Source organism: Struthio camelus, chromosome 6 (assembly GCF_040807025.1).
Source record: "Struthio camelus isolate bStrCam1 chromosome 6, bStrCam1.hap1, whole genome shotgun sequence".
Classification (NCBI taxonomy): domain Eukaryota; kingdom Metazoa; phylum Chordata; class Aves; order Struthioniformes; family Struthionidae; genus Struthio; species Struthio camelus.
In genome coordinates this window covers 33,359,467-33,382,980 of record NC_090947.1, presented here as the reverse complement: position 1 = coordinate 33,382,980, position 23,514 = coordinate 33,359,467, and the positions used below count along the sequence as shown (strand labels likewise).

Here is a 23,514-nt window from a genome sequence, read left to right as displayed (position 1 = left end):
TTCTATCTTGGAAAGGAAATAATTGAAAAAAAAAAAAAAAAAACACCTCTGCTTCACCTTCTGTTAAGCACTGCTCAATCTTTCAGTTAAGAAACTGTTAAGCAGGAAACTGCCAGCTTAAAAAAATTGGCCATTTGTTAAAATATGAAGAATCATGGAAAAGAGATAAAGGCTTTAGGAGACACAGCAGAAATGACTGCCTATCAGATCCTTCTTTTGATGTGGGTTGCTTCCAAGGCACAGAGACATATTTCTTTCTTTACAGGAGGATTTGCCTGGACAGGAAAAAGAGGATAGAAGAGTCTATCAGAAGGATGATATAGATGGCGTAACTTCAGAAGGGGGCAGCTGGCTTTTTTCCTTTTTTTAAATATGCCACAATGTTCTAGGTTGTTTAAAAAGAAGTATTTTTTCACCTCTCAAATTCTTTTATTATAAACTGCAGAATAAAAGTCAAAGGAATTGATGCAACGTATGTTCAACAGTTCTCAGAGAGCAAGAAAAAAGTGTATTCAGAAACTCTTCCTAATGGGGTCTTCTACCTAAAATTGAAGAACTGATTTCTCTAGTTATAATCTCCACAGATTTCTGCTGCAAGTCCTCACCAGTATTTCAAGTTGCGTAGACCTCTCTGAGCTCCTGGCTACCTCAAACACCACAGCATACTGCTCTAACTCTTTCCAACCGCTGTCAGGTGTAGTCAAAAAAAAAAAAAAAAAAGTCAGAAAATAGAATTCAGGTATTTGAAAAAATTTTGACTTGGCTTGAGAAACCAACAAATGACTGAAATACAAGAATCTCCAAAGACAAATGAACATCCGCCCCTCACTAAACTCAATTAAAGATATCTATAGATAGCTACTTGTAACTTACAGTAAAATTTTTCAGAACTTTCCAAACAGACAAAAAGGCAGTAGCATTAATTCCGTAATAGAAACCTCAGGCACTGGAAATAGAGTAGTCATGAAGCTACTGAAAGATGAAATAAGCACCATCAAAAGCAGAGCTAGCGACAGATACTGCCAGAGGCAGCACGTCTGCTTAAGACTGAAACTTCTTCCACAGACAGCAATACCCAGGAAAAGGGGATTGGATGCCTCTGAATAGACAAGAGGAATGATTTCCAGAAATTCAGGTTCGCTTCAGGAGACGGCAGAAATAGGCATCTGAGATTGGCAGCCATTTGAAAGATCAAAGTGTCAAATTTTAGACAATACAATAGGTGCGGAAGTTTCAATAGAACAAAAACCTTCAAAGTACATTTGCTAATCTAAAATATGAAAGTTGAATTATGACATTTTCTCATTGCTTACTAAAATGTACTAAAAGGACAAGACTGCAAACAACCAAACACAATAACTGTGCTTTAGAGTCTCCACCCTTACACTCCTTGTTACTCCAGCTTCCTTTAGTCACGTAAATGCACCCACCAGCACACCCTTCTATACTACCATGACCAAAGCAGTTTTAGCATTATTTTTTTTTCTCCTCCACCCTCCCTCAAATATCATCTCCCTTATGTGCAGGCACCAGAATTGTCAGCTGAATACCAAATACAAAATCTTTCTGCTGAGATCACAGATGATATTTATGCAACGACCACTTCCTTCAGGATGCTCCATAACCATTCAGAAGTAACACCTTTCTTTATAAAACAAGCAGTACGCACATATACACACACATACACTTTTTGAAACCAAAGCAGGAAATGTCAAAGTAAAAGCATAGGCAGAATATCACTTCCTGTAGATGCCAAGATAAATTTTAAGACCTAACGGAAATGACATCTTTTAACTCATAAACCACAAAAAACAGCTCTAAAAGAAACTTAAAAACCTGAAAGCCTACTGAGTTCTCTCTTAACAGGTACACATTTCAGTGACAGGAAAATATTTTTATTTGATATTTCTGCAAACCATCCAGGATCTTCCTCAGTGCTACACAGATAATTTTATTGCATCAGACTTGGAGATTGAAAGTCACAAATCCGATTGGTCAATACACAGAAAGTCAAAGATAAGATATGCAGTTTCAGAAAAATAAGTAATTGGAAGAAGCCAAACAAATATGAGTTCAAAAGCTGTTTTGGCCTTCTACTTCACGCACAAAGTAGAGACCGTCTCTTCCAGCCCAAGGGCTGCAAGGTACTGTAGTAGGCAGAACGCCACCCGTTAACGGAGACCATTTACTGCCTTCTGCAGTGACCTCGCACTGAATGAACATAAACAAGTACCACGATTTTACTCTTCAGGAGAACAGCACTGAAATTTACAGTGATTTTTTTTTTCTTGTAGTTAAGACACTCTTGATGACAGTCATTGGAAATGAATATAAGGATATGAAAGTGCTGATAAGAAAAAGGTTTACCTAGAAACTAATATAATCCCCACAAACAACCAACTAGCTTGGATAGAAGCATATGCTGGGAAAGTGTGTCAAAGCGTGTCATGCTAGAGTTTAAAAAGAAAATCACCTTTTCTTACGAAAAGTTATTAACTGCACATGAAGCTATGTGCAAAGGTAAGGGTCTGCTTAAGACAGTGGCAGTTCTGGACAACAATGAATAATGACACTGGCTTTTTTTTTCCCCATACTTTCATTAATGTACCATATTTTAAACATCCTTGGAAGCATTAAGTAGCTGCTATTTTACAGATCGGCCACTGCAAAGAGAACAAGAAAGGCAAAGCTCCCATCCAAAGCACAGCTGTTTTAGAGAATTGGCCTGAAGCTGCCCTGGCAGGAGGCTCAAACTAGTTCGAGTCACGTAATACTCACATTTAAGGTGTGAGGCAACCCATGCTATTTCCTCAGTATTCATTCTCCTTCTACCAGCCAAAAAGGAAACAAGGAATCATACATGCCTTGACAATAGCATCATGGATGCTATTAGTTAGGCGAAGCAAGGTATGATTCAGGACTGCTGCTGTTATGGGGGCTTAGCACAGAATGGTGAAAAAAAATCAACAAGAAGTTAGGTTCCTCCTTGGCTACTGCAGGTCTTTAGCTACAGGATGGCAAATATATGCCTATGCCCCACAATCAGACTTTATTTTTCCCCAGTTATCTGCTCTGGCAAGAGTGTCATAGCAAAAAAGGGGAATTAAAACACGGCAGTGGTTTGCAGGACAGTGTACGCTTCTTTATTGAGCTTGCAACACAGCAGAAAAAAAAATCTCAAGAGTCTTTCAGGCATACAAACAAATTCCCAGAATTCCTCAAGATGGCCTGCAACATGTTTAGCAATTTACTCTTAAATTATATCATCTTCTTTTCCTGATAGACTGATTCATAACTGCAGAGTCGGATCCAAAGCCAAGTGAAAGTAATGGAAGGATCTGCACTGACCTATATGGTTTTATCAGCCCATGGGCACGTACACGTTGGCTGATTTTTAACATAAACAATATGCAGTATCACCGTTCCATTTAAAAAAAAAAAAATGCCTTTTGTGGATAAATTCACAAAAGAAATGTCAGAAAGTCTAGAGTAGAATCAGCTGCAAGCAGGTGGTGCAGTATCATCTCCTGAAGTTCTTTGCCATAAACTCTTGAACTCTGCACACCACGTAATGGTCCATCTCCCAGACAAACTGAGTTAAATCTCACACACATTTCAAATAGAGAAACAGGAAAGTAAATAGAACTGAATGTTTTCTCTTGTGCTCAGCATACAATTTAAAGCGTAACCTACAGAGATCTAGAACATTTTGTTACTGCCTATCACCACAGCATGCCAAATGCCAAAATGAAAGGCTACCACCTTATTTGGACAAATGCTTTGTTGACTTTACCATCTATGCACGTGATCTAAATAACACTCCAAGTTAGTTCTTATCAAAACCTCTAAAGTCTGCTGAAGTGGAATGAAAGTCTCTTGTAATTTAATTCTTGCTGCTGGCCAGGGTAAGAGCAGTCATAGAAGAAATTGCCTTTAATTTTTTCATGAAAAATGTGCCTGCCTCAAAGTAATAGAGTAACTTTTACTGTAATTCACTTATAGGAGCAAGAAACAACAGAAGAAGGATGCCCTGGCAGTGTGCATTTACAACACCAGTATGTTTCATTGCACAGATTTCCATTCCAGCATGTGCTGATCAAATTCTTATCTTATGATATAGTTATGAAAGTAAGCAGAAATATGATCAAATTGCATGTGTTCTATATACTTCCCAAAACAAAAGCAAGTGGAACTTGCTTTGAAAGTAGAGTATTCACTCTGGAGAACCAAAAATAGAAGGGATTAGTGAGTGATCATCAAAAAATCTAGAAAGCATAAAATATTTGAAGCTTCTTATTGACGGATATTTAAATTGGCCAGATTCACAGATATCATTCCTGAAATGCTCTTTCCAAAGTTCTCATGTTTTACCCTTTCACCCTTGGGTGTTTCATTGTTTGTAAATAAGCCCTTCAAACTAGCTCTTCCTTGAGCATCTTCTAATTGTGGAGCTATAAAAGCCTTCAGGAAGACAAGGGTCATTATTCCCGTCTTACGGGTGGGAAAAGCTTAACAGGAGCAGGAGTAATTTGATTTGCCCACAGCCACAAGCAGGTTAATGCTGAAGCTAGAAGAAGAATCTCAATTTACATAGTTTCAAGCCACTATTTTAACCAAGTAACCGGTTAGCCTGCCTTATCCTTATTATGCATGTCCTGTTTACAGTAAAGAAATTAAACTCAAAGATAAAACAATCAGTATTAAATAATTAACACCTCTCTCTTTTTCAATACTGTGCTTTGTGGATGTGGATAGGGAGATGGATGTGTTTATGATATTCCATCGGTTCAACTGATTCAAACCGAAAAAGAAAGTTTAGATCGCTTAACCTAAATATAGTCATCAAGTCCATCAAGATGCCACTGCATTCAGAGTATCTGCCATGCAGCACTTGTAAAGATTTTGTAAAGCAAAATTCTGCTGAATGTGCTCATAAATATTAGAATATTCTTGATACGCTATGCTGAAAACACTGAATCTGTGCTGCAAGTGACGAGTGCTGCATATCAATTTTTGGAAAATGCTAGTATTTGTATCCAGAGATACTACTAGCAATACAAAGATACTGAAATTGGCATTGCAACGTGATATACAATTATTTTGGGTCAAAGTAGGCCATTGTACATAAATTCACATAACGAAGTTCAACACAAAGCAAACTAACAATGGACTTGGCACAGAGAAAGAGATCAGCAGCTGTGCTGGGAATTCAATGGGGGAAAACTATTTTAACGTTCAATGTGTATATGAAATCATCTTTGCAACTGGCTGAAAAATGCAAATAATATACATCGAAACTATAATTCCTTAACATTACAATTCTTTAAAAGAAAATTCAAGCTTGCTTAAAATGTAAACCGATTCCAAAATCAAGGGGTTTTAAGAGCTATGATTAGCTGATGAGAGGTGTTTGAGCCAGAGGATATCGTAGCTGTGATGGCACTGCATCATTACTGGCTTGCCTTCATTTTTTTCACATTGGCAGTTAACAGTTCATACACAAGACTCCAAATGCACTTTACAGAAAGTCTTTTGGAGAGGTATTTGAGAAGGTAACAAATGACAGAAAGCTTGTCTTGTTCTGTGGCAGGAGGAAAAACCGTCTAAACGGTGGTTTGAGAGCATATTACGGTAACGCAAAGCAACGCGTGCCTTACACAATACAGACAATGCTAAGCAATACCGTTTAAAGAAAACAAAGCAGTCATTGATTTTTAATATCAGCATTAAAGGTTTCCAGTCTAAGTAATTGCACTTTGTACGAAATATCTTTAGATGAGGTTGTGCCTATTTATAAGGAATTAGGAGAACATTATACAAACAAGTGCAGGAACACACATACTGCTATGACCATTTTCTCAAATACCATTCCTCCCCTGATGTTTAAACCAGACATTTCTACAACTGCTGCAAGGAATACTGATTAAAAGGGACGGTATTTTTGTTTGTTTGTTTTTTACACAAGTCTCTAGAGATTATTTTTTCCGTTCCTTTAGGGTGAATAAGTGGCCAAGCTGTTTTGTACTTTTAAAGCTGCAAAAGCCTGCCTGCATGCAAACATACGCATATGAGAGCTTACTCTGGAATTCAGGTGAGAGACAGGCAGAGGGGTTTCAGAGGGGTGCATGAGCACGAATGCCAGAGAATAACCACACACTACAGCAACAGATGTTTTTTGGACCTAGGGAAACCACTGTTTTTTTTTTCCATGGATGCAAACATTACTAATGGATCAAGCAGCAGCCAGCTGAGAGGTCCTGACGAAGATATTCTCTAACTAGCCTTCATCTGAAGGGTGAAGCCTTTCTTAACTCCTGGACCAGTGCACAGACTCCCACAGGGCAGCTTCCTACCTCAAAACGACGGTCCGGTCCCATGGAAGATTTCCCCTTTAAAATGTCCTGGCAGTCCACCAGGTCATGCAGGTATTTTAGGAGTTTCTGGACACTGCTGATTGTGACAGTGCTTTGTGGGGCAAAGACTTATTATTTGCTCAAGAGAACAACATTTGAGGCAGGGAAAGAGAGGAGGGGGGAGCCCCCCACAAAATGGGAACTAGCGTGCGCAGAAGGGAAATCATCCTGATAAGATCAAAGGCACACCCACCCAACTTTCCATGAAAGTCCATTTTGAACCCTGCTTGCCCTGCCTCAGCATTTGGATGAGATTGGAAGTGGGGACTGAGGCCCACCACTTGCTCAGCCGCGTTGCCCGGCATGACACTTGTGCTCTTTGCCCCGTAACAGGAAGAAGCTGAAGAGCCCCTTTGTCAACTTTTGGATTACATCAGATATTGCCCTCAATAACAGAACATTAATAATGCTTTGCAGCAAACGTTCAGTGATACCTCCAAAGTAACTCTGGGACATAAAGCATTATATAAACCTCCACTACAAAAAAAGAATATGACATAATGACAGCTGCTTTTCTATTGCACATCTTCCAAACACATAAAAATACACAGGGGACAACTACCTAGAAGTTCCTTCTCTACAACGCTCCACTGAGTATGCAGAGCAACCTCTACTTTAACCAGCTACCTCAAATCACTTCCCAAAGCTGCTAGGTAACAGCCTGCACTTGACCTCTACATTTTGGTTGATACACTCTGCATCTCAAACTTCTAATTAAAAGAAGAGGGAGAAAAAAAAAAAAAAAGCACGAAGTTTATCCAAATCAGTTCAAATATACTACTTCTCCCAATTACTGCGGCGTGCCCAGGTCATCATCATATTGCACCATTAACGCTTCGGAATAATCTAGCACGAAGTCCTATAAACTAGCCTAAATAGCTTGTGTGTTTTCATCCATAAGAGCGTATTTCATAAAGCTGTTATCACTGGTATTCAATGCACAGGGATCTAAATGAAGCGAGTGCATTGCATCTATTTTAGATGAAATTTAATAAGAAAAGACTAATAATTAGAGAAAAAAAAAACAAAGCCATCACTTATCTATGAAATTTAAACATTATGCCAGGAGTCAAAAAAATAAATCTTATTTGATATTTACTCATTAGGCCCTGTTGCCTTATGGTACTTTTATTTTATTTTATTTTATTTTTAAAGGAATGAACCTTACTGCTGGCATTTCTGTTCAAGACAAGCTTACGTTTTATGGAAAAGGGCTCAGAATTTACAGTGACATATATAAGAACAACACAGTTAGACTACTCTAAAATATAATTTACAACTCAATTTAAGGAAGCTTCCATTTTAGGAAAAACATCAACTGCATAAGAACAATCCAGATTCCCTAGATTCTTATCAAGGTCTGTTAGTTCAGGAGACTTTGTATCAAACCCTAAGCACTTTTATGTCTTGACAGTGGATCACCTTCCCAAAAAACACAGTAACGTACCTGCATGCTCTGAACAAATTCTACTAGAAGCTATATTGCATGCTGAGTTCTTTTGAAAACAAAAAAACAAAAAAGCCAAACAACAGAGAGAGTTTTAACAGTTTTGTGTTGGCTCACTGGTGAGTACATACATAATGACTTTCACCTCCTGAAACCTGTCTGCTTCATTCTTACGCATAGACTTGAAGGGATGTTTACATGTTTGGCTTGCTGCATCAATTCAGAGGATAGAGTTACTGTAAAAATTTACATTACTGCAGGCATGTAGTGATGAAGCAGACAAGCACAAGGAATAAGAGCTTTTATTGCATTTTGCCTGTCTCTGATGGAGAAGAAAAAAGTGTAGTCATTTGTCATGACAGTAGCCACCATAAAGTTTGATTTGTTTATCTATTATATTAGATTTTATTTATGCAGAAAAGTTTTTGAAAGAAATTTAAATTTCAAGATAAATCACAAATTTGACCTATCCATCCAGATGGTGTTTCTTCTGAATTGATCATGTATTTCAATTTGCTGTACCCACTTCTAGTTTATAGTTGTGACATATGCAATGTGCCAAGGACACTTGCCGAATCTCAAAGTTAATTTGAATAAATCAGAATTTGATACACTACTTTCCACACCACACTATGAAAAACAGGAAAAAAAATGTTTTTAAATTTCTTCTATCATATGTAAACGTGCCTATAACAAAAATAGCGCTAAATTTAAAATGGAATTACAGAATTCTTAAATAAATAAATAAATATGCTTAAAGTCTCAGTGGATTAGTTTTACTGTAACTCATCATTCTGCTGAATGTCTTGGGATTGCACGTGGATCAGTCACTTGGTGCAGAAACGAAGGTGAAGGATAGATTTTTATAAACTAAGCGGCGCTAGTTTTTAACTAAGAGTACAGCTCACTGGCCACGTGGGTAGAACAAGTGGGGACTTCCTAGACTTTTGGTCTTTCCCTCTGCTTCTGCCAAAGACTTTTCTCATCCTTTTGAGCAGTAAGCCGAGTTAATTTGGGGCTGGATGAATTCCCTGAGCCTGCTTACAGATACTGTCAGCGTAAAAAGGATGATACGATAGTACAGGGATACAATAACCTAAACTTAGGTGGCTGAAAATACCATGGCTCACCTTTGTTTAAACCGTATCACCTTTCCAAAAATTAATGCAAATTTCAAATCCTAAATCCCCAGATACGTCACTGTTCCCTATTACATGCAACATTACTCCAATTCATATGATTTTTCTTGTTTTGTTTCCGTCACTGTTATTCCAGAACACCAAGAAATCAAAACAGAAAAACATTCAGCCTCAGAATCAATCTAAAATGTATATTCTGGGTTATTATAATTAGTGGTTTTGGTTAATTTTTAGTCTCTTTATGAAGTTATTGAAAGCTGATAGAAAACTATCAGCTGTAATGGGTTTTCTAAATCCTTCTTTGGTCCGTCCTGGTAAAATTACTGTATTACTGAAGGTATCAGAATTAGAATACCAGACATATTGTAAATGTAAGACTGCAAATATTTGCCTGAAATACCAATTATAAATAATAAGAATTAAAATTACTGTCAATACCTGTGGTTAAAGGCAGATGAGTGACACTATTTAGACAGGTGAGCGTGAACCAGGTTGATGCTAATGTTGCTCCAGATAAAAGCAGCAGCAGTATAAATTTCAGCATGCCCCTGATAAAATCCGCAAATCTAAAACAAAAGCACAGGTCAGAGCAGTATAAATGCTAACTTTCATATCATTTTTGATGTTTGACAATTAATTCAATATATTCTCAGTAAACATTTCAGAGGCTACCAAACAATTTAAAAATCACTTCCCATTGTCTGAAATGGCAAAAAAACATTTTTATACAATGGTGATATCTGTAGCTGTCAAGCTGAATACCCATGTATTTTATAGCTGACACAAAATAACAGCCAAAACAAAACAAAGAAATCTTGAGGCATCACTGACAATATTTGGTACTCAGGAAGGATTGTCTTTCTGCATTTGCTGGACACAACATCACACCACTACTTCCTTTGCTGTTTTGTCAGTGTTTGCCAGTCCCCCTTGGCAGACGCACTGATCAATTAGCTATGAGGAATTTGATATATTTCATTCAATATATAGTTAAGTGTTAAGATCCATTCCTGCGGGAAATGACAAAACTGCCAGTACCGGAATCCCCAGAAAAAAAAAAGAGAACAAGGTACGACTTTTGAAGCCTCGCTTCTATTGGTAATGAAACTTTCAATGGCTTAAGCAAAGCAGGATTTTTTTTTTTAAACCTATGCAGTCATTCTGCAGGTGGCTGTATCGGTTTAAAATGTTTCAGAAACCAAGGAGCTTGGTGTCACTCTTCCCCTACAGACATGCTCTACTGATGATTTGGGAGAGGATATCTGTGCAAGTAAATAAGATCTTTATACCAACTGATGGTGCAGTCATTTTTTTCATCTGTTTTCATTTCTCCTTCTAGGAGACATAACGCATTTGAACAGTAATACATGGCATAATTATCAGTGCAACTGCTCTTTTCAAAAGAGATTTCAACACTGATACAGGAAAAAAAAGATATATTAGAAAAGGTAAGGTCATTTAATCCACCAGCAATTTGCTATAGTCCCCTGGTTATCAAGGAATATATGCCTTAGGAATGTCTTCTACCCTCATCGCCCCTTACCTCTAGCAGCACAACCCACCCAGCTTGGGCCACGGTGAAATCAGTCCAGCCAGTCAGCTAACTGCCTTCTCTCTCCTGACGCTGATCGCTTTACAGGCCGATACTACATAGCTTACTTGATAAAACAAATAGTGCTACCAACGTTTTGAGAGCCAGGAGTTCTAGCTTCATATATATCACAAGAGATGTACGCGTTACTGAATCCTAAAAAATTATCACATCTTTCCTCCTGTTTCGGCTCTCCCTGTGCTTTAATTCCACACTGAATTTAGCAGTAATTCAGTAATTCAATAAGCGGTAGAGGAAGATCAATGCTGCCTATGATCTTAAAAGTTTATAACTGTAGTGTTCAAATGGCATCTGCGTTAATCTCGAGTAGTAAGAGGTTAGCTGCTAGTTTTTCCTGACAATCCATATCCAGCAATCAGGATCACCCCTTTTCAAAGTCCGTTTCTTTAAATTATTCTTTGTGATCACCGGAGCCAAAACCAGCAACACAAAAAGCTTCTCAGAAGCATGACAAAGTGTAAACTTTAGTTTTCTTCCAGAGACTCCTTTCTTTGCCTTTCGGCAGCCAACAACAGTATTCCCTGTTCTAAGAGGTAAGAGCAGTTACGTATATACTGTCTAATGAAAAAAGTGGAAAAAAAAAAAGTTAGCCATCAAGAAGAGAGATTCACAGAAAACAGGGCTGGAAGGAGTCGCTAGGGCATCCTCTATTTCTGTCCTACCAACAGGGATACGTCTGGATGACAGGATGATATGCATCCAAAACACTAAAGACGGTTAAGCAGAGCAAATATCTACCTTTACTGAGCAGCTGCAATTCTTTCTGGCAGAAAGAATATGGTTTCAATATCAGTGGTAGAAGCACGCTCCAAGGACCTCGTGGATATCACAGGAATCAGAGCCAAGAAGGGGCAAATATAAACTGAAAGTTTTATGTGGCTATTCAATTTGCCAGCAACAGAAATAATGGAAACAATAATTTAGCAAACTGGCCTGAACTTGGTAATTGAGGGATTTCTGCTTCTTGCCTTGTTACAGGAGAATAAAAAAAGACTGTAAAACTAGTCAACTTTTCAGAACACTAGTTTTGTTCCAATAATTGCGGAGAATGTTTCTGATTTTTTCCTCTAGTCCCAGCACAATGAGTCCTGCCTTCAAAACCCTCTGTTCTGTTCAAAACCTTCTTCAGCACCTAGCGCATAGTGGCATATCTGCATTTGCTAAAACTGTAGGCATTGCAGGGCAAAAGGTATATACTTGCCCTAGGACGCATCTAGGACGCAGAGCTCTTGAGCCTCGCATTGGTAACCATCTTCTGCAACACACCAAACCCAGCCCTGGGTTGTATCCTATAGTTAAATCTATAACATAAATGTATGTTGCTGACAACACTGTCTGTTGCTAAGGAAATTATCACCATGTCATAAAGTTTCAGCATTTCGACTATGCTGTAGGTTAAAATTAGAAAGAAACGTTGGGCTGTGAAGGACAAAACCTCAGAAATATCTGTGATCATTAGCAAATGTAACAAAAAAAAAAAAATCCGAGAAGAGTAAATAGATTTATGCTTCAGCGCGATAATATGAATGTCGCTCTTTCACACTGCTTTTCTTCAAACCAGTATCATTCTAAAGCTGCCAGCACAGGGTGCAACACCTGCCAGAAATCCAAAATAGCCCAGGCTTTTCAATTATAAAAAATGCATCACGCTAATTAGCTAAACATATCCAAATTCAGGGCTATGGGGAGGGCAGGGGGTACAAAGCAGAAAGATTTATATATTGTGCTGAGGAAAACTTGCACCATTTTGAAATTGAGATAGATAAATAAATAAATGTCCAAACTATGCATTACTTTTAATATAGGTGATTTAACACCAACTGTGACATGCAGGGACAAATGCTCCAGTGCAAACCTCAGTTGTTATACATCTGAAGGGTAGAATCTACATTGCCAGAAATAGGAAGAGCAAATTCTAAGCTGCACCAATTTTGCTTTGGCTAAATCAGCAGAAAAAAAAAGTTAGGAAAACAAAAAAACTCAGCTTCTTGGGAATGGTTAAGGAAGAGAGTTGCTTCTTGGCAAGTCACAGTTCTGACATTGAAATACATCAGCTTGTCACACTTGACAAGAATCATTACCTAATTTTCCTAATTACAACTTTCAGCAGATTACAGTCCGAATCGTCATTGATTCAACGCTGCACAGATAACTGCTGAATAGGCCTAGGAGGGAGAGTCATCCATCAGGGGCGACACATCGCCCCCGCCCTCACTTTCTGTGGGCAAACCCTCCCGTTTGAACTGCCCCAGCTGGAAAGACATAGTTGAAGACAGACTGTTGGTGTTTTTTTCTAATTTACTCAAAACGAAAGCTCTGAAGGCTACAAAAGCCCGGTATGCAATAGGGTTTGAAATCAATTCTGAAGTAGTTGGAGAGACTGTCAGCATTTCCTGTTATTTAACCCAGGCAATATATTAGATAAATTAATCTTCCATAAAGGTTGAGATTTGCATGTTGGCACTGACTCAGCAGATTCTCTCCTGACAAAGTTAAGGGAGCTGCTAAGCATGCTCCTCTACTTTTGAAATACCCCAGTATATGAGAGATTAATCCCAGATGTAAAGGATTAGACCAGCACACTAGCTCCTTCATCACATAACCTGCTACAGCATCTAGGTCATTTACTGGGCAGAGTTTCTTTTACAGCAGCTGGTTTTAAACATTTACTTGTTTTAGACAAAAAGCCTCAATACCCAAGCTGAGCTAATCAAAAGTGACTCTGTGGAAGAAACCAGTGTGTGAGCTGTGTTTCAATAGACTAAGTCCTCCGGGTAGCATTCGGACTGGAGAGAAGGGAAACGTTTGCTTCTTTCCCGAGGTCAGAGGGGATTTTCCTCTTCCTCCTTTTTGGCTGCTAGGCAGCACACAAAATGTCAGGAAGAGAAACCTCGCATTTCCTTATGCATTGCTTTGCATCAGAGTACACAAAAAGAGAGCTTCAAGTTCTGCCGTAAAAAGATGCCAGTTTGGGTCCACAATCCCGCAGTGACTACAGTGATGACAGATCCCTGCACTTGCGCTATGCTCATTGTGGAACTGGAATCTGAAAAGTGGACATAAAGAAGCCAGGACACTGCTTCAAAGTCCAGAAGCAAGGAGAACCCGTGATCGGTTTTAATCTGTTTTATAAACTCACTGCTCAAGGACACTTGAAAGTCTTCCCCCCGCCCCCCCCCCCAAACTCCCCCTGATGGGGACCTCAACGGAGAAAAAGCCATAGCCTTTAGGCAGGGTGTTCCATTCCCTGCCTTGTCCACTCCTCACGTCTTTCAGCATTCATGAAGGCCAGAGCTGTCTGTGTCTGGATATGCAGAAAGCATGGGTACAGCCACACTGTAGCACAAAGCAGAGAACTGTTAGGCCATACAGGAATCCAATAGTGTAGCCAAAGTGGGCCTAGACTAGTTTAGGGTGCAATGTACTGTTATGGTGTCTGGGCTGCCTCTGCTTTGTTCCCAAGGCCCCTTCAGGAATCAGTATGCCCAAAAGTGTTGATGGAAGGAGACAGACACCGTACTTCTTCAATGTTTTCCAAATCTGCTAGGATTGGTTCTCCCCAATACTAAACAGCTGAATTCACAGTAACTGCGTTCAAAAGGAGCAGATCGGAAGCACTTGTCAGGAATAACAGTACGACTCGTCAACTTGAGGCAAACGCACACATGGAGTTCTCAACCCCCCAAAGACCAGTAATATGGAACATACAAATCATGGCTCTACAACGAACACATCCTAACCCTGGAACTATGCATTTTCCATTTCAAGTATCTAAAAGATGAGAGAAGTCTGTTATTAAGAGCATAAGCCAAATCATAATCACAGGTGAAGAAATGGAGAAGGACATATAATTATTCTTACCTTGCCATTGCTATGCCAACAACGCAACCTCCAACTATGGACCAAAATCCAATCCAGCCTGCATCTACCTGAGAGAAAACAAAGAAACAAACATGGAGAATGTGTGAAAGCTGAGAAAATGAGATTTTACTTTCAAAACAAATGGTGAACAGGGGCTGCAAATCACTAGCAAATCATCCTCCCTCACCCAGCCAATCTGAAAAGCAGTATTTTTTCTAGGATATTCTATGGAAATACATTCACTAAGAAGAAAAAAGAAAAAAAAAATTTTTAAAAGGTATGACCAAGTAGCCTATGATCTAAACGTGACCTCTCTTTACAGAATCATCTGAAGAATGTCCCCTGGATTTTTATAGCACTCTATGAAAAAGCTTAAAAATCCTCTTTTCCCCTTTTCATCCTTTCCACCTGGTAAACATTATTTTCTTTTACTAAAGGTACAGCAGCCAACAATACTCCCACTTGTTTATGTGCCTCTTCGTTCCTGTCAGAAGGTGCATGCAGTTCTGAAAATATTAGCCACTAGTGAACAGTTTGCAGGAAGAATTATGACAGTTTGGAACGCCAAAGCTAGTTTATTTTGTTTAAAGTTTCAGGAGAAGAGAGGTCCATACGTATTGATAGATTCTTAAACAAGAAAATTTGCTAAAAATTGTATGTTAATGCAAAATAAAAACATATCACTTGCAAAATAGCTGCTGATTATCGGTCAGGAGATACTTACTTGGCTTACATGCACTGGTGTTAATATCAAATCCAGAACACCAGACCAGCCAGAGAAAACACCCAATGGTATAGCATAAGCTAAAGCAATCATCAAGAATCGGAAATTGCTGTGAAGACAAAACATATGCAATTAGCTGCTGCTTATATTAGAAATTGCACTAAGATTAGCTGCAAGAGTAAATTACACCCTAGAATCTATACTCTGCCCATCAAGAAAAACAGTGGAGGTCTGAAGAATGAGTCAGAAAAAACAAGGTATCTGGCTATGTCACTAAAATTCCAGTGGCTGAGATGTTATTGCCTTAGCACTATGATATATAAATATATATAAAAGGAAAAAAAGAGCCATTCTCTCTACATGGTTCAAAGATTTTTGCAATGTACTCATATGTTTCTCATTTCTGCAAGCAATTCTTCTGCATTTGCTCGGGCAACCTATTTAGCCTAAGTATATATTAGGAACAACAAGCACTAATTCAAATGACAAAAAGCATACTTCAAGCATAAACTCGGAGATTCATGCTCTTTGAACAACACTCTTTTTGTCTTACTTTTTTTTAGTTTGGTGACAGGGAGGGCTTGGGGAATGAGTTGGGTACAGCTGCAAGAGCAGAAAACTGACAGTTTGCACTATCAAAAAGCAGAGATATACGTATAAGATTCTGCTCTAAATATTCAATGTTTTGGGGTTTTTTCCCAGTTAAAATTATTCAACCTTCAGTGAAGATGAAGCAGTCAAAGCTGTGTTATCATCTTCACCCTAGAAGACTAAACAGGAGTTAGCAGACAAGTCCTACAAATACCACGACCAACCTCTTCTCCCCTCCCACCCCACTGCTGTAGCTGAAAGCAAACACAAAACCTCTGCAAACAGAGATCCTACCCTTCCTCCGAAATGCTTCAATTTGGAAATAAACACAGAAAATATACTTTGGATTGTGCAACACTGATATTTCTACGTCAAGCCTTTTGATGGCCATTCCAGTTATTTTGTTGCTTCTGAAGTTCTTTCCAAGGTGGTTACTCCAAGAAATATCTGTGTAACCACAAAACTTGCCTCCCACCATCCTCCAAATAATTTACATAAAATAGATACTGATCTGTACCCATTCCTTGGTGTGCAGGGGCAATTTGATAGCGCATAGTTACTAAAGCCAAGAGGACGAAAAAGAGCTTCATATATTCTCCAAAACATTCAGAGGTTTCCAGCTTTTTTACTCCCTTAGAAGATTCAAAACCCACCAACCAGCATTCTTTGGACTCTATTCATTTTCACACATCCTCTTCTTGAATAACACATTTACATCATATGAACATATCCTCCACTTGCAATATCATTCATGTCAGATTTATTTTTTTAATGCAAAGAAAAACAACTCCCAAACTTTCAGTTCCTCCATGCTCTGCTTGTACTTCTCAGAACGCCAATGCATTTGCTTTTCTCCTGACAACCTTTTTTTCTTTCTTAAGAATGCCACACTCTTATCCTACGCTATGCTGTGTCATCTTGGCATCTCTTACGGCAGGTTTTCTGAAGTTATTTAAGACTATCCATGTAAAAGCTATTCCAATATTTGTAGAATAAAAGGGAGAGTGCTCATTTTGCATGGACATTATGTAGTTATGCCACAGATTGCAAAGGAAGACGACTGAATGCACTGTTCCAAAATAACACTTGCCCACTACTCAAAATCTTTGGTTATCTGTACCTTTTATTCATTGAAGAGCTACTTTTAGGGGTAAGTACTTTGTAACTTACCCGAAAGAGTAAGAGTAAGTCTCCTGTGACACATTTATCTTCTGTAACTCAAGCTATGGGACAGACTAGCATGTGGGGTTGCTGCTCTGTGTCAGACTACCTGTGGAGTCTGGTCATGGGCAACCTGCAAGCCCAGCACTAGAGAATAAGCTCTGCATCATGGTGTCCTCCAGTGACAGAGGCTCCTATGTTGTCACCCTGCTTAGCCTCCAGATTAAGGAGGCTGACCAGGAGAAAGGGGACATGACGGTGACATACTTGGAGTGGCACCAACTACCTGATGTCATTTTGTCTCCTCGTCCAACAGCAGTCAACACTGGCTATGTTAACTGTTAAAGCCACCTGAAAGATGCATCTTAAGTACCAGCTCCACTTCTCCTCGCTCCAGACACTAGTATTTGTTTTTACAATTTTGCAATTGGAAATAGAAAAAGCAATGTGCTGTCTGTCACACCATCCATTGGCAATCCCGCACTGTTTCCCACCATAACAGCCTTTATGACAGGACATCAGCATTAGCCACTCTGTTCAGACATTCTGCTGGAATACGAATTGGCTTTTTTCTTCTGTTTTTTCAGAAACCTACTTAACGCTACTAGAATCCGTAAGACAGGCTGGTTCAGAGGGGAACACTGTCAAAGTCAGTCAGCATTTTCAGAGCAAGTTTGACAGTGCCTATTAATATCAGGCGTACTCTCAGCCACTTTCTGACTGGATGGTGATATCATGTGAAAATTTCATTAAAAAAGCACAAAAACCCTACTATGAACTTTCAGAATTGCTTATGAAGTCCCCTGAAAATATAAAAAGCATGTAACTGGGTAAGAGCATCTTATTACTTCAAAGCAAAATCAGTAATGCTGATTTAACTTAATGAAAATTTTAAAACGACGTATCAACTACTTGCTTATATTACATTTTTCTCCCATGGAAATTAGTGGTATATTCTGAAATAGGAGGAAAAAACCATGTTTACTTTACTCAACAAACTGAGAAAGGGCACTGTATTTTTTCTAATGGAAATTCAAATTATACTTGTCACAGTGTGTGATAGACTGTTAAAAGAATTGGGCTTAGCTCCCAAATCATGACTAATCTGTCATCTCCCACTGCAGGCTGACAGAGTTGGTATCAGGAGATAACCAGAGATCAGGTGATCTTTATAATCTGTCAGAAGCAGGAATCCTCCAAGTCAGGAGGAAGAACCATGTTCCCAAGCAACTCCCAGAAAAATGGCCTATGGAGGATGGTTGTTACAGACAGCAACCTATAAAGAGAAGGGTGCACTAAGGTTTCTCTTTGACCCTAAGAAGATGGAGAACACAACTCTACAAAGAGGAGGTCGTGAAGACTGCTCAATGATGTGAAGGCACAAAGGAGTGTGCGAGTTACAGGGATATGATGAAACTCCTTTGGTAGCCAAAGGAAAAGGTCAATGACTTTAATGGTGAGGTTATGCTAGGCAGCTTTATTTTAAAGTAATAAAACTGAAGCCTGCAATAAGAAAAGGAAAATGATGAAAATCCTGTCTCAAGAGTGTTTTTTGGTGCATAGTTGGGTAAAGTCAGCCCGCCAGCTCACACATATCCTAAATATATGCACCCAATTTTCAAACCGGAGGGTAAGTCTGCAACAAGTCATGATTTCCTTGTATTTATCAGCTGATTTCCTTCAGTCTACACCACTATGTCAAAAGAGAGCCTTTCTGTGCCAAGAATTATGAAATCTAGATTAGGCAAGCAACAGAGCTTAGAAGTCTAATGAACCAGATGATGGATTTCTTTTGAAGCACAGCAGATACCATTTTCTTTTACAAAACCCCCTTGCTTGACGGACTGTTGCTGAAAGGCTCCCCAAGATAAGTGATTTTAATGATGAACTGTTGATTGCTCCATATACAGAGGAATGAAGAAGTGCCTTTGATAAGAGGTAGCATGGAAGAATGCATGAAGACCAGATGGGAGGGAGACATAATGATCTACCCAACTGCATTTTGAAAATCCTCATGGATCTCTGAAACACTATAACCTGTGCTCATTATTTAATTGTCCAGCTTCTTTTATTAAGTTTTGTTCATTGCGAATGGTAAGTCAGTTTCACTGTTTATCTCCTGACTTTACCAGTATTTCACGTCCAGTGTTCACAATACTTCGAACAAGTGATCTATTAGTTGCAAAGCTCCCAAATGGAGTACTGTCAAAAGAAATTTTATATTTCACCAGCAGAGTCAGTTGTTGTTTGGGTTTTTATTTGACAGCAACATTTTTACAACACAGCCCTCAGGCAGGGTCTCACCATACACCAGTTCGGGTGTGTAACAGCATTACTGTGTGACTAAGTGTCCTTATGGGAATCTTTTTTTTTTTTTTTTTTTTTTTTTTAAATATCCTGAGTAGGTCACATTGCAAACGAAACCAGCCAGCTGCATTCACACCTTCTCCCAACCACCAGCCTGCTCCAGGATGAACATACATGAGTAAGCATTTTGTCTCACACTTCTGAACTACACAGAACTATTTAGTCACCAAAACTGAAACAAAATCACTAGAAAAACCACATGAGAATAGGGGATGAGCTGCTTCTGCTGGCCCTAAACACATTTTTAGAAAGTACAGCACACAATAGGTCTGCAATAACTAAATGCATAAAGCTCCACAACCATCCTATCAAGTTTTAAGTAAGTCCATTTTACACAGATTTAGCTCCTACTACTAAATCACACCAGAAATGATTGCAGCAACAGTTCGGAGCCGCCCGGTGAAGTCAACCAGATTCCGCATCGTGACAGCGGCTCTCTTATGCCCCAGGATTTTTATCTATGCAGTATTAGGTCCAGGGCACAGACCTTAACAATTTTTCAGCCCCTAGATTCTTATAAAGAGGTTATACTTTAAACGGACAGGAAAAAGAAAGCTGCAAAGTGGGAGATGTCATTTAATCTTAAAACATCAACAGCTTTGATGAAAACTAATCAAAGAACTTGTCCAGAAACACACTTGGACACACCTCTCCTATCCCCGCTTCACATTTTAAACACACAGTTAATGAGATTTAATAAGTCATATAATGGTTTCAGATATTTCATTCCCTTCTCCCAGCGCTGAACGAGAGCAGCTGCAGACTCCTTTGAATGACAGGTAGAACCCAAATTCATTCCAATATAATGAGCACCGAAGAAAGCAGCTTATTAGTTAGTTATGCCCAGTGTTAACTTATCTCACACCTAGCAGCATGCACACTTTTAACAATCTTGTATGAGCTCATGTAACAAAAGTGTTGTATAAGAAAAACTGTGCTAACAGGATGACTACAGCAGTGTTGATGCTGCAGGACTCTGGCATGAAGGCTTGCAATATACCCAATGACTGAATATTTAATGTCTGTGCTTTTTAGCAGTTAGTATCCTTTTATGTGTCTGCATTAATATTTACTTTGAGTTTGTTTAGAAGCACTGCAAACTAACTTGTTTGTTCTATGAGAAGATTAAAGCACACTTGTTTTTGTTTACTTAGGTGCTGAACTGCTTTGAACTGGAAACCCAATGAGAACCTACCTTAAGAGTCTACAAAAACTTCTCCTGTAGCTAAGCCGTTGACTAGCTGCAGCCACGCTGGGAGGGAATGGAGGGCGTGAGGGGAAGTAGGCCAACGCTGCAGAAAATATCAAGGAAACCATTCCAAATTCTAAACAAGAGGGCAAAGAAAAACAAAACAGAACGGATGTTAGCATTGAAAGACTTCATTCAGCACAGTATCGTTATCAGCTAGTCTCCAATACACAAATTCTGTTCCAAGTGCTTTACTGTTTCCAACAGCAGAACTCTGTAACTTGAAGGAGTATTTTTTTTCCTCCTCAGGCAAGATTTCAAATTGAGATGGAGAATCAATAAGATGGAGAAATACTGGCAGTCCCTTCCAACGGCAGGAGCTGCAGAGTAAAGGCTCACACGTTAACAGCTCAGGAACTAAGTGAAGCAAAAGGAAAGCAGTCAGGAAGAGAGGACGGAGACTGACGTGGTCTGTAAGACAGACCAGAGTGAGCCTGTTTGCAGATTTAAAACAAGCTGCATTATGAAGATTTGGTTGCGTTTCCTTGTGACAGACGTAGCATGATGCAGGTTACAGCATGCTGGAGACTCTGAACAGATGGGACTGGGGAAGTCCCAGGGCATGGAATTGCAATTATTCAGTGTGCAAGACGATGAAGGTAAACAAAAGGTCAACCAAGGCAGCATCTTAAACACAAACAGTATTACACGGCCCTAGAACAGAAAGAGAAAAGTGCAAGAGCAAACACGTCTCAAGAACAGAGAGAATACAGGTAAGATGGAGCAAAACGGAAGAACATAGCTGTTTGCAGACGCTCCTCTTGTTGAGCAGCAGGTATACTAGAGCTTCAGAAAATTTCAGAGTAGAAGTTTGGACCCAAAGCTGCGAAGTGATGAGCACTTCACAGAAAACGCTCGCCCAGCCCTGCAATTAGACATTCTGAGAGAAAACAATTCTACCCCCAGTCAGTCTAATCTGTTTTACGGGCCTTTTACAATGTACATGCTGTTCTCCACAGTCCTCAATCCAAATATTTGTCCTATCCCCTTTGAAAACAAGATTCTTTACTGCTGGAGACAAACATGTATAGCTGAAGTGTGTTATCTTAAAAGAACCTGTGATCATATTACAAAGATGCGTTCACCAGCACCACAAATAAATTCCAGCAGAGCTGGATACTCAATTGCTTTCATTTTCCTTTTTTTTCTTTTCTTTTTTAATAAATCAATATGAATGTGGCACTTTGCCAGCTCTTCTGCTAAAGCTAAAGAAAATAAATTCAGGAAAGTGAGAACTAAATAACACTCAGAGTCTGAATGGAGCAGTTGTAGATGGAGAAGGGAAATGAATTTTTTCTATTTGGTAAAAATTATCTATATGGAATCTTCTATACGAAAAAAATTTACACTAAATTTCATTTGAAGGCTTACTGGGAATATGACAATGCCATTCTCCACAATCAAATACTAAAGGATTCACTTTCAACTATCTGGTGTCTCTTTTTCCCACTGCAGTCTAACTACAGGTTTTAAGGGTCAAGGGCACTTTAACTAGACCTTCCTCTCACCACAGCAAATCCTCTGTGCTCCGGAAATAGATTAATTTCTATCTTCCTGTACATTACTGTTTTCAAGAACAGGAACAGTGAATAAAGAACTGGCCATAACTGATTATCCCAGATCTAAGAAAGAGGTGAGAGGCTCTGTCATCGTAAAATGACACCGGACAGGGAAGCAAAGCCTGCCAAAAGCTATTTATCCCCTTCTCCTGCATCTAGGGAAGCAAAGCCTGCCAAAAGCTATTTATCCCCTTCTCCTGCATCTAGGTCTACATACAGGTTTACAGGCATAGGTAAGTATATGCATACATACACTTTAATTACATCTTGAAAGAAAGATTTCAGAACTGCAGATGGGTACAGCCAACAAGAATAGGTGAGCATACAGAAACATTCGCAGTACTTATTATTTATTATACTGCAGTGACATAAGGGAGAAGTTCCCTTTTTCCACAAAGGATGCAAAACGTTGATAATTTTCTTAAAGTCACAGTAATATTTTACAGTAGGTGCTCATTCTAGGTGCCTCTGCTATGGGTTACCTCAAAACTTCTGTCAGTCAAATTAGAGCTGTAGGAGCATTAGAGTAACACGTAGGTCATATTTTTTTAATTATGAAATTCAGCATACAGCCCTTGTAGTACCTTCTTGCAACTCTAACATTTCCCAGCGCTGTACTTCCCAGGCTTATGAATTTGCCTCGGAAACACTGCCCTCATGCACAAAAAAAAAAAAAAAAAGAGCAGAATTCTCTTTGGAACCTACCCAAAACCAAAGTTGTTCCTTCTATTCAGGAATAAAAGTCTTTAGTACCATCTTAGCTTTGTGTGTCCTACCTACATGTCACAAGTCCAGGTACCCCCAAACACATCCGATTCCTTAGACGTTGCGTTGCTTCCTCACTAGGAAGCCCACACTTTTGTCATCACCATCATTTACTGTATCAGATCAGATAAAGATGAATACAATCCCAAGCTTTAGAGTGTAAACTGGGAGTGAAAAGCAGTCCCAGCAAAAGGTAAAAGGTAAGAAATAGGTCAACAGGTCAAACTCAAGGGAGTTGCAGTCACAAGAGTGCTCTTCCACAGGAACTAACTGTCCGTTTCTCAACGATGCTGAATGGATCCAAAAAAACACTTGGAACTGGGCAAGTCAGCATAAACCAAGGCACAAAAATGCTACACTGAGATAGACAGCAGTGTGTATCTTCTGCTGAGGAGTGAATCTGAAATGCCTCGCGAAAACAATCCGCATGCCACGCCACAATGATCTGTGAACATCAATGAGGAGAGATGCCTGCATCTTACCCTAGGAATCAGGCACCCTGCTGCTTGAGTAAGCCCTAAATAGAAAAGGGAGAGGTTTACAAACAGAGAAATAAGCCTCCCTGATGTAAGGTCTTTTTCCTTTTGAAAAGCTACTCATAAGTCTAAAAGAAACAAACAAAAAAC

General features: G+C 39.1%; 1 protein-coding gene across 2 annotated transcripts in view; it reads right to left on the bottom strand.

The window, feature by feature from the left end:
- Positions 1 to 23,514, bottom strand: part of SLC49A4 (solute carrier family 49 member 4) — a 73,203-nt gene that overhangs the window by 12,786 nt on the left and 36,903 nt on the right. For both annotated transcript variants that reach the window (XR_011141958.1, XM_068949060.1), the window contains exons 4-7: positions 20,511 to 20,640; positions 15,197 to 15,305; positions 14,473 to 14,540; positions 9,438 to 9,565 (exon numbers count right to left, since the gene is read on the bottom strand). Coding sequence is in view for 1 of the 2 variants with exons in the window: in XM_068949060.1 (XP_068805161.1) it covers positions 9,438 to 9,565; positions 14,473 to 14,540; positions 15,197 to 15,305; positions 20,511 to 20,640 (435 nt within the window). In the remaining variant the exon portion in view is untranslated. The remainder of the gene's footprint in view (positions 1 to 9,437; positions 9,566 to 14,472; positions 14,541 to 15,196; positions 15,306 to 20,510; positions 20,641 to 23,514) is intronic.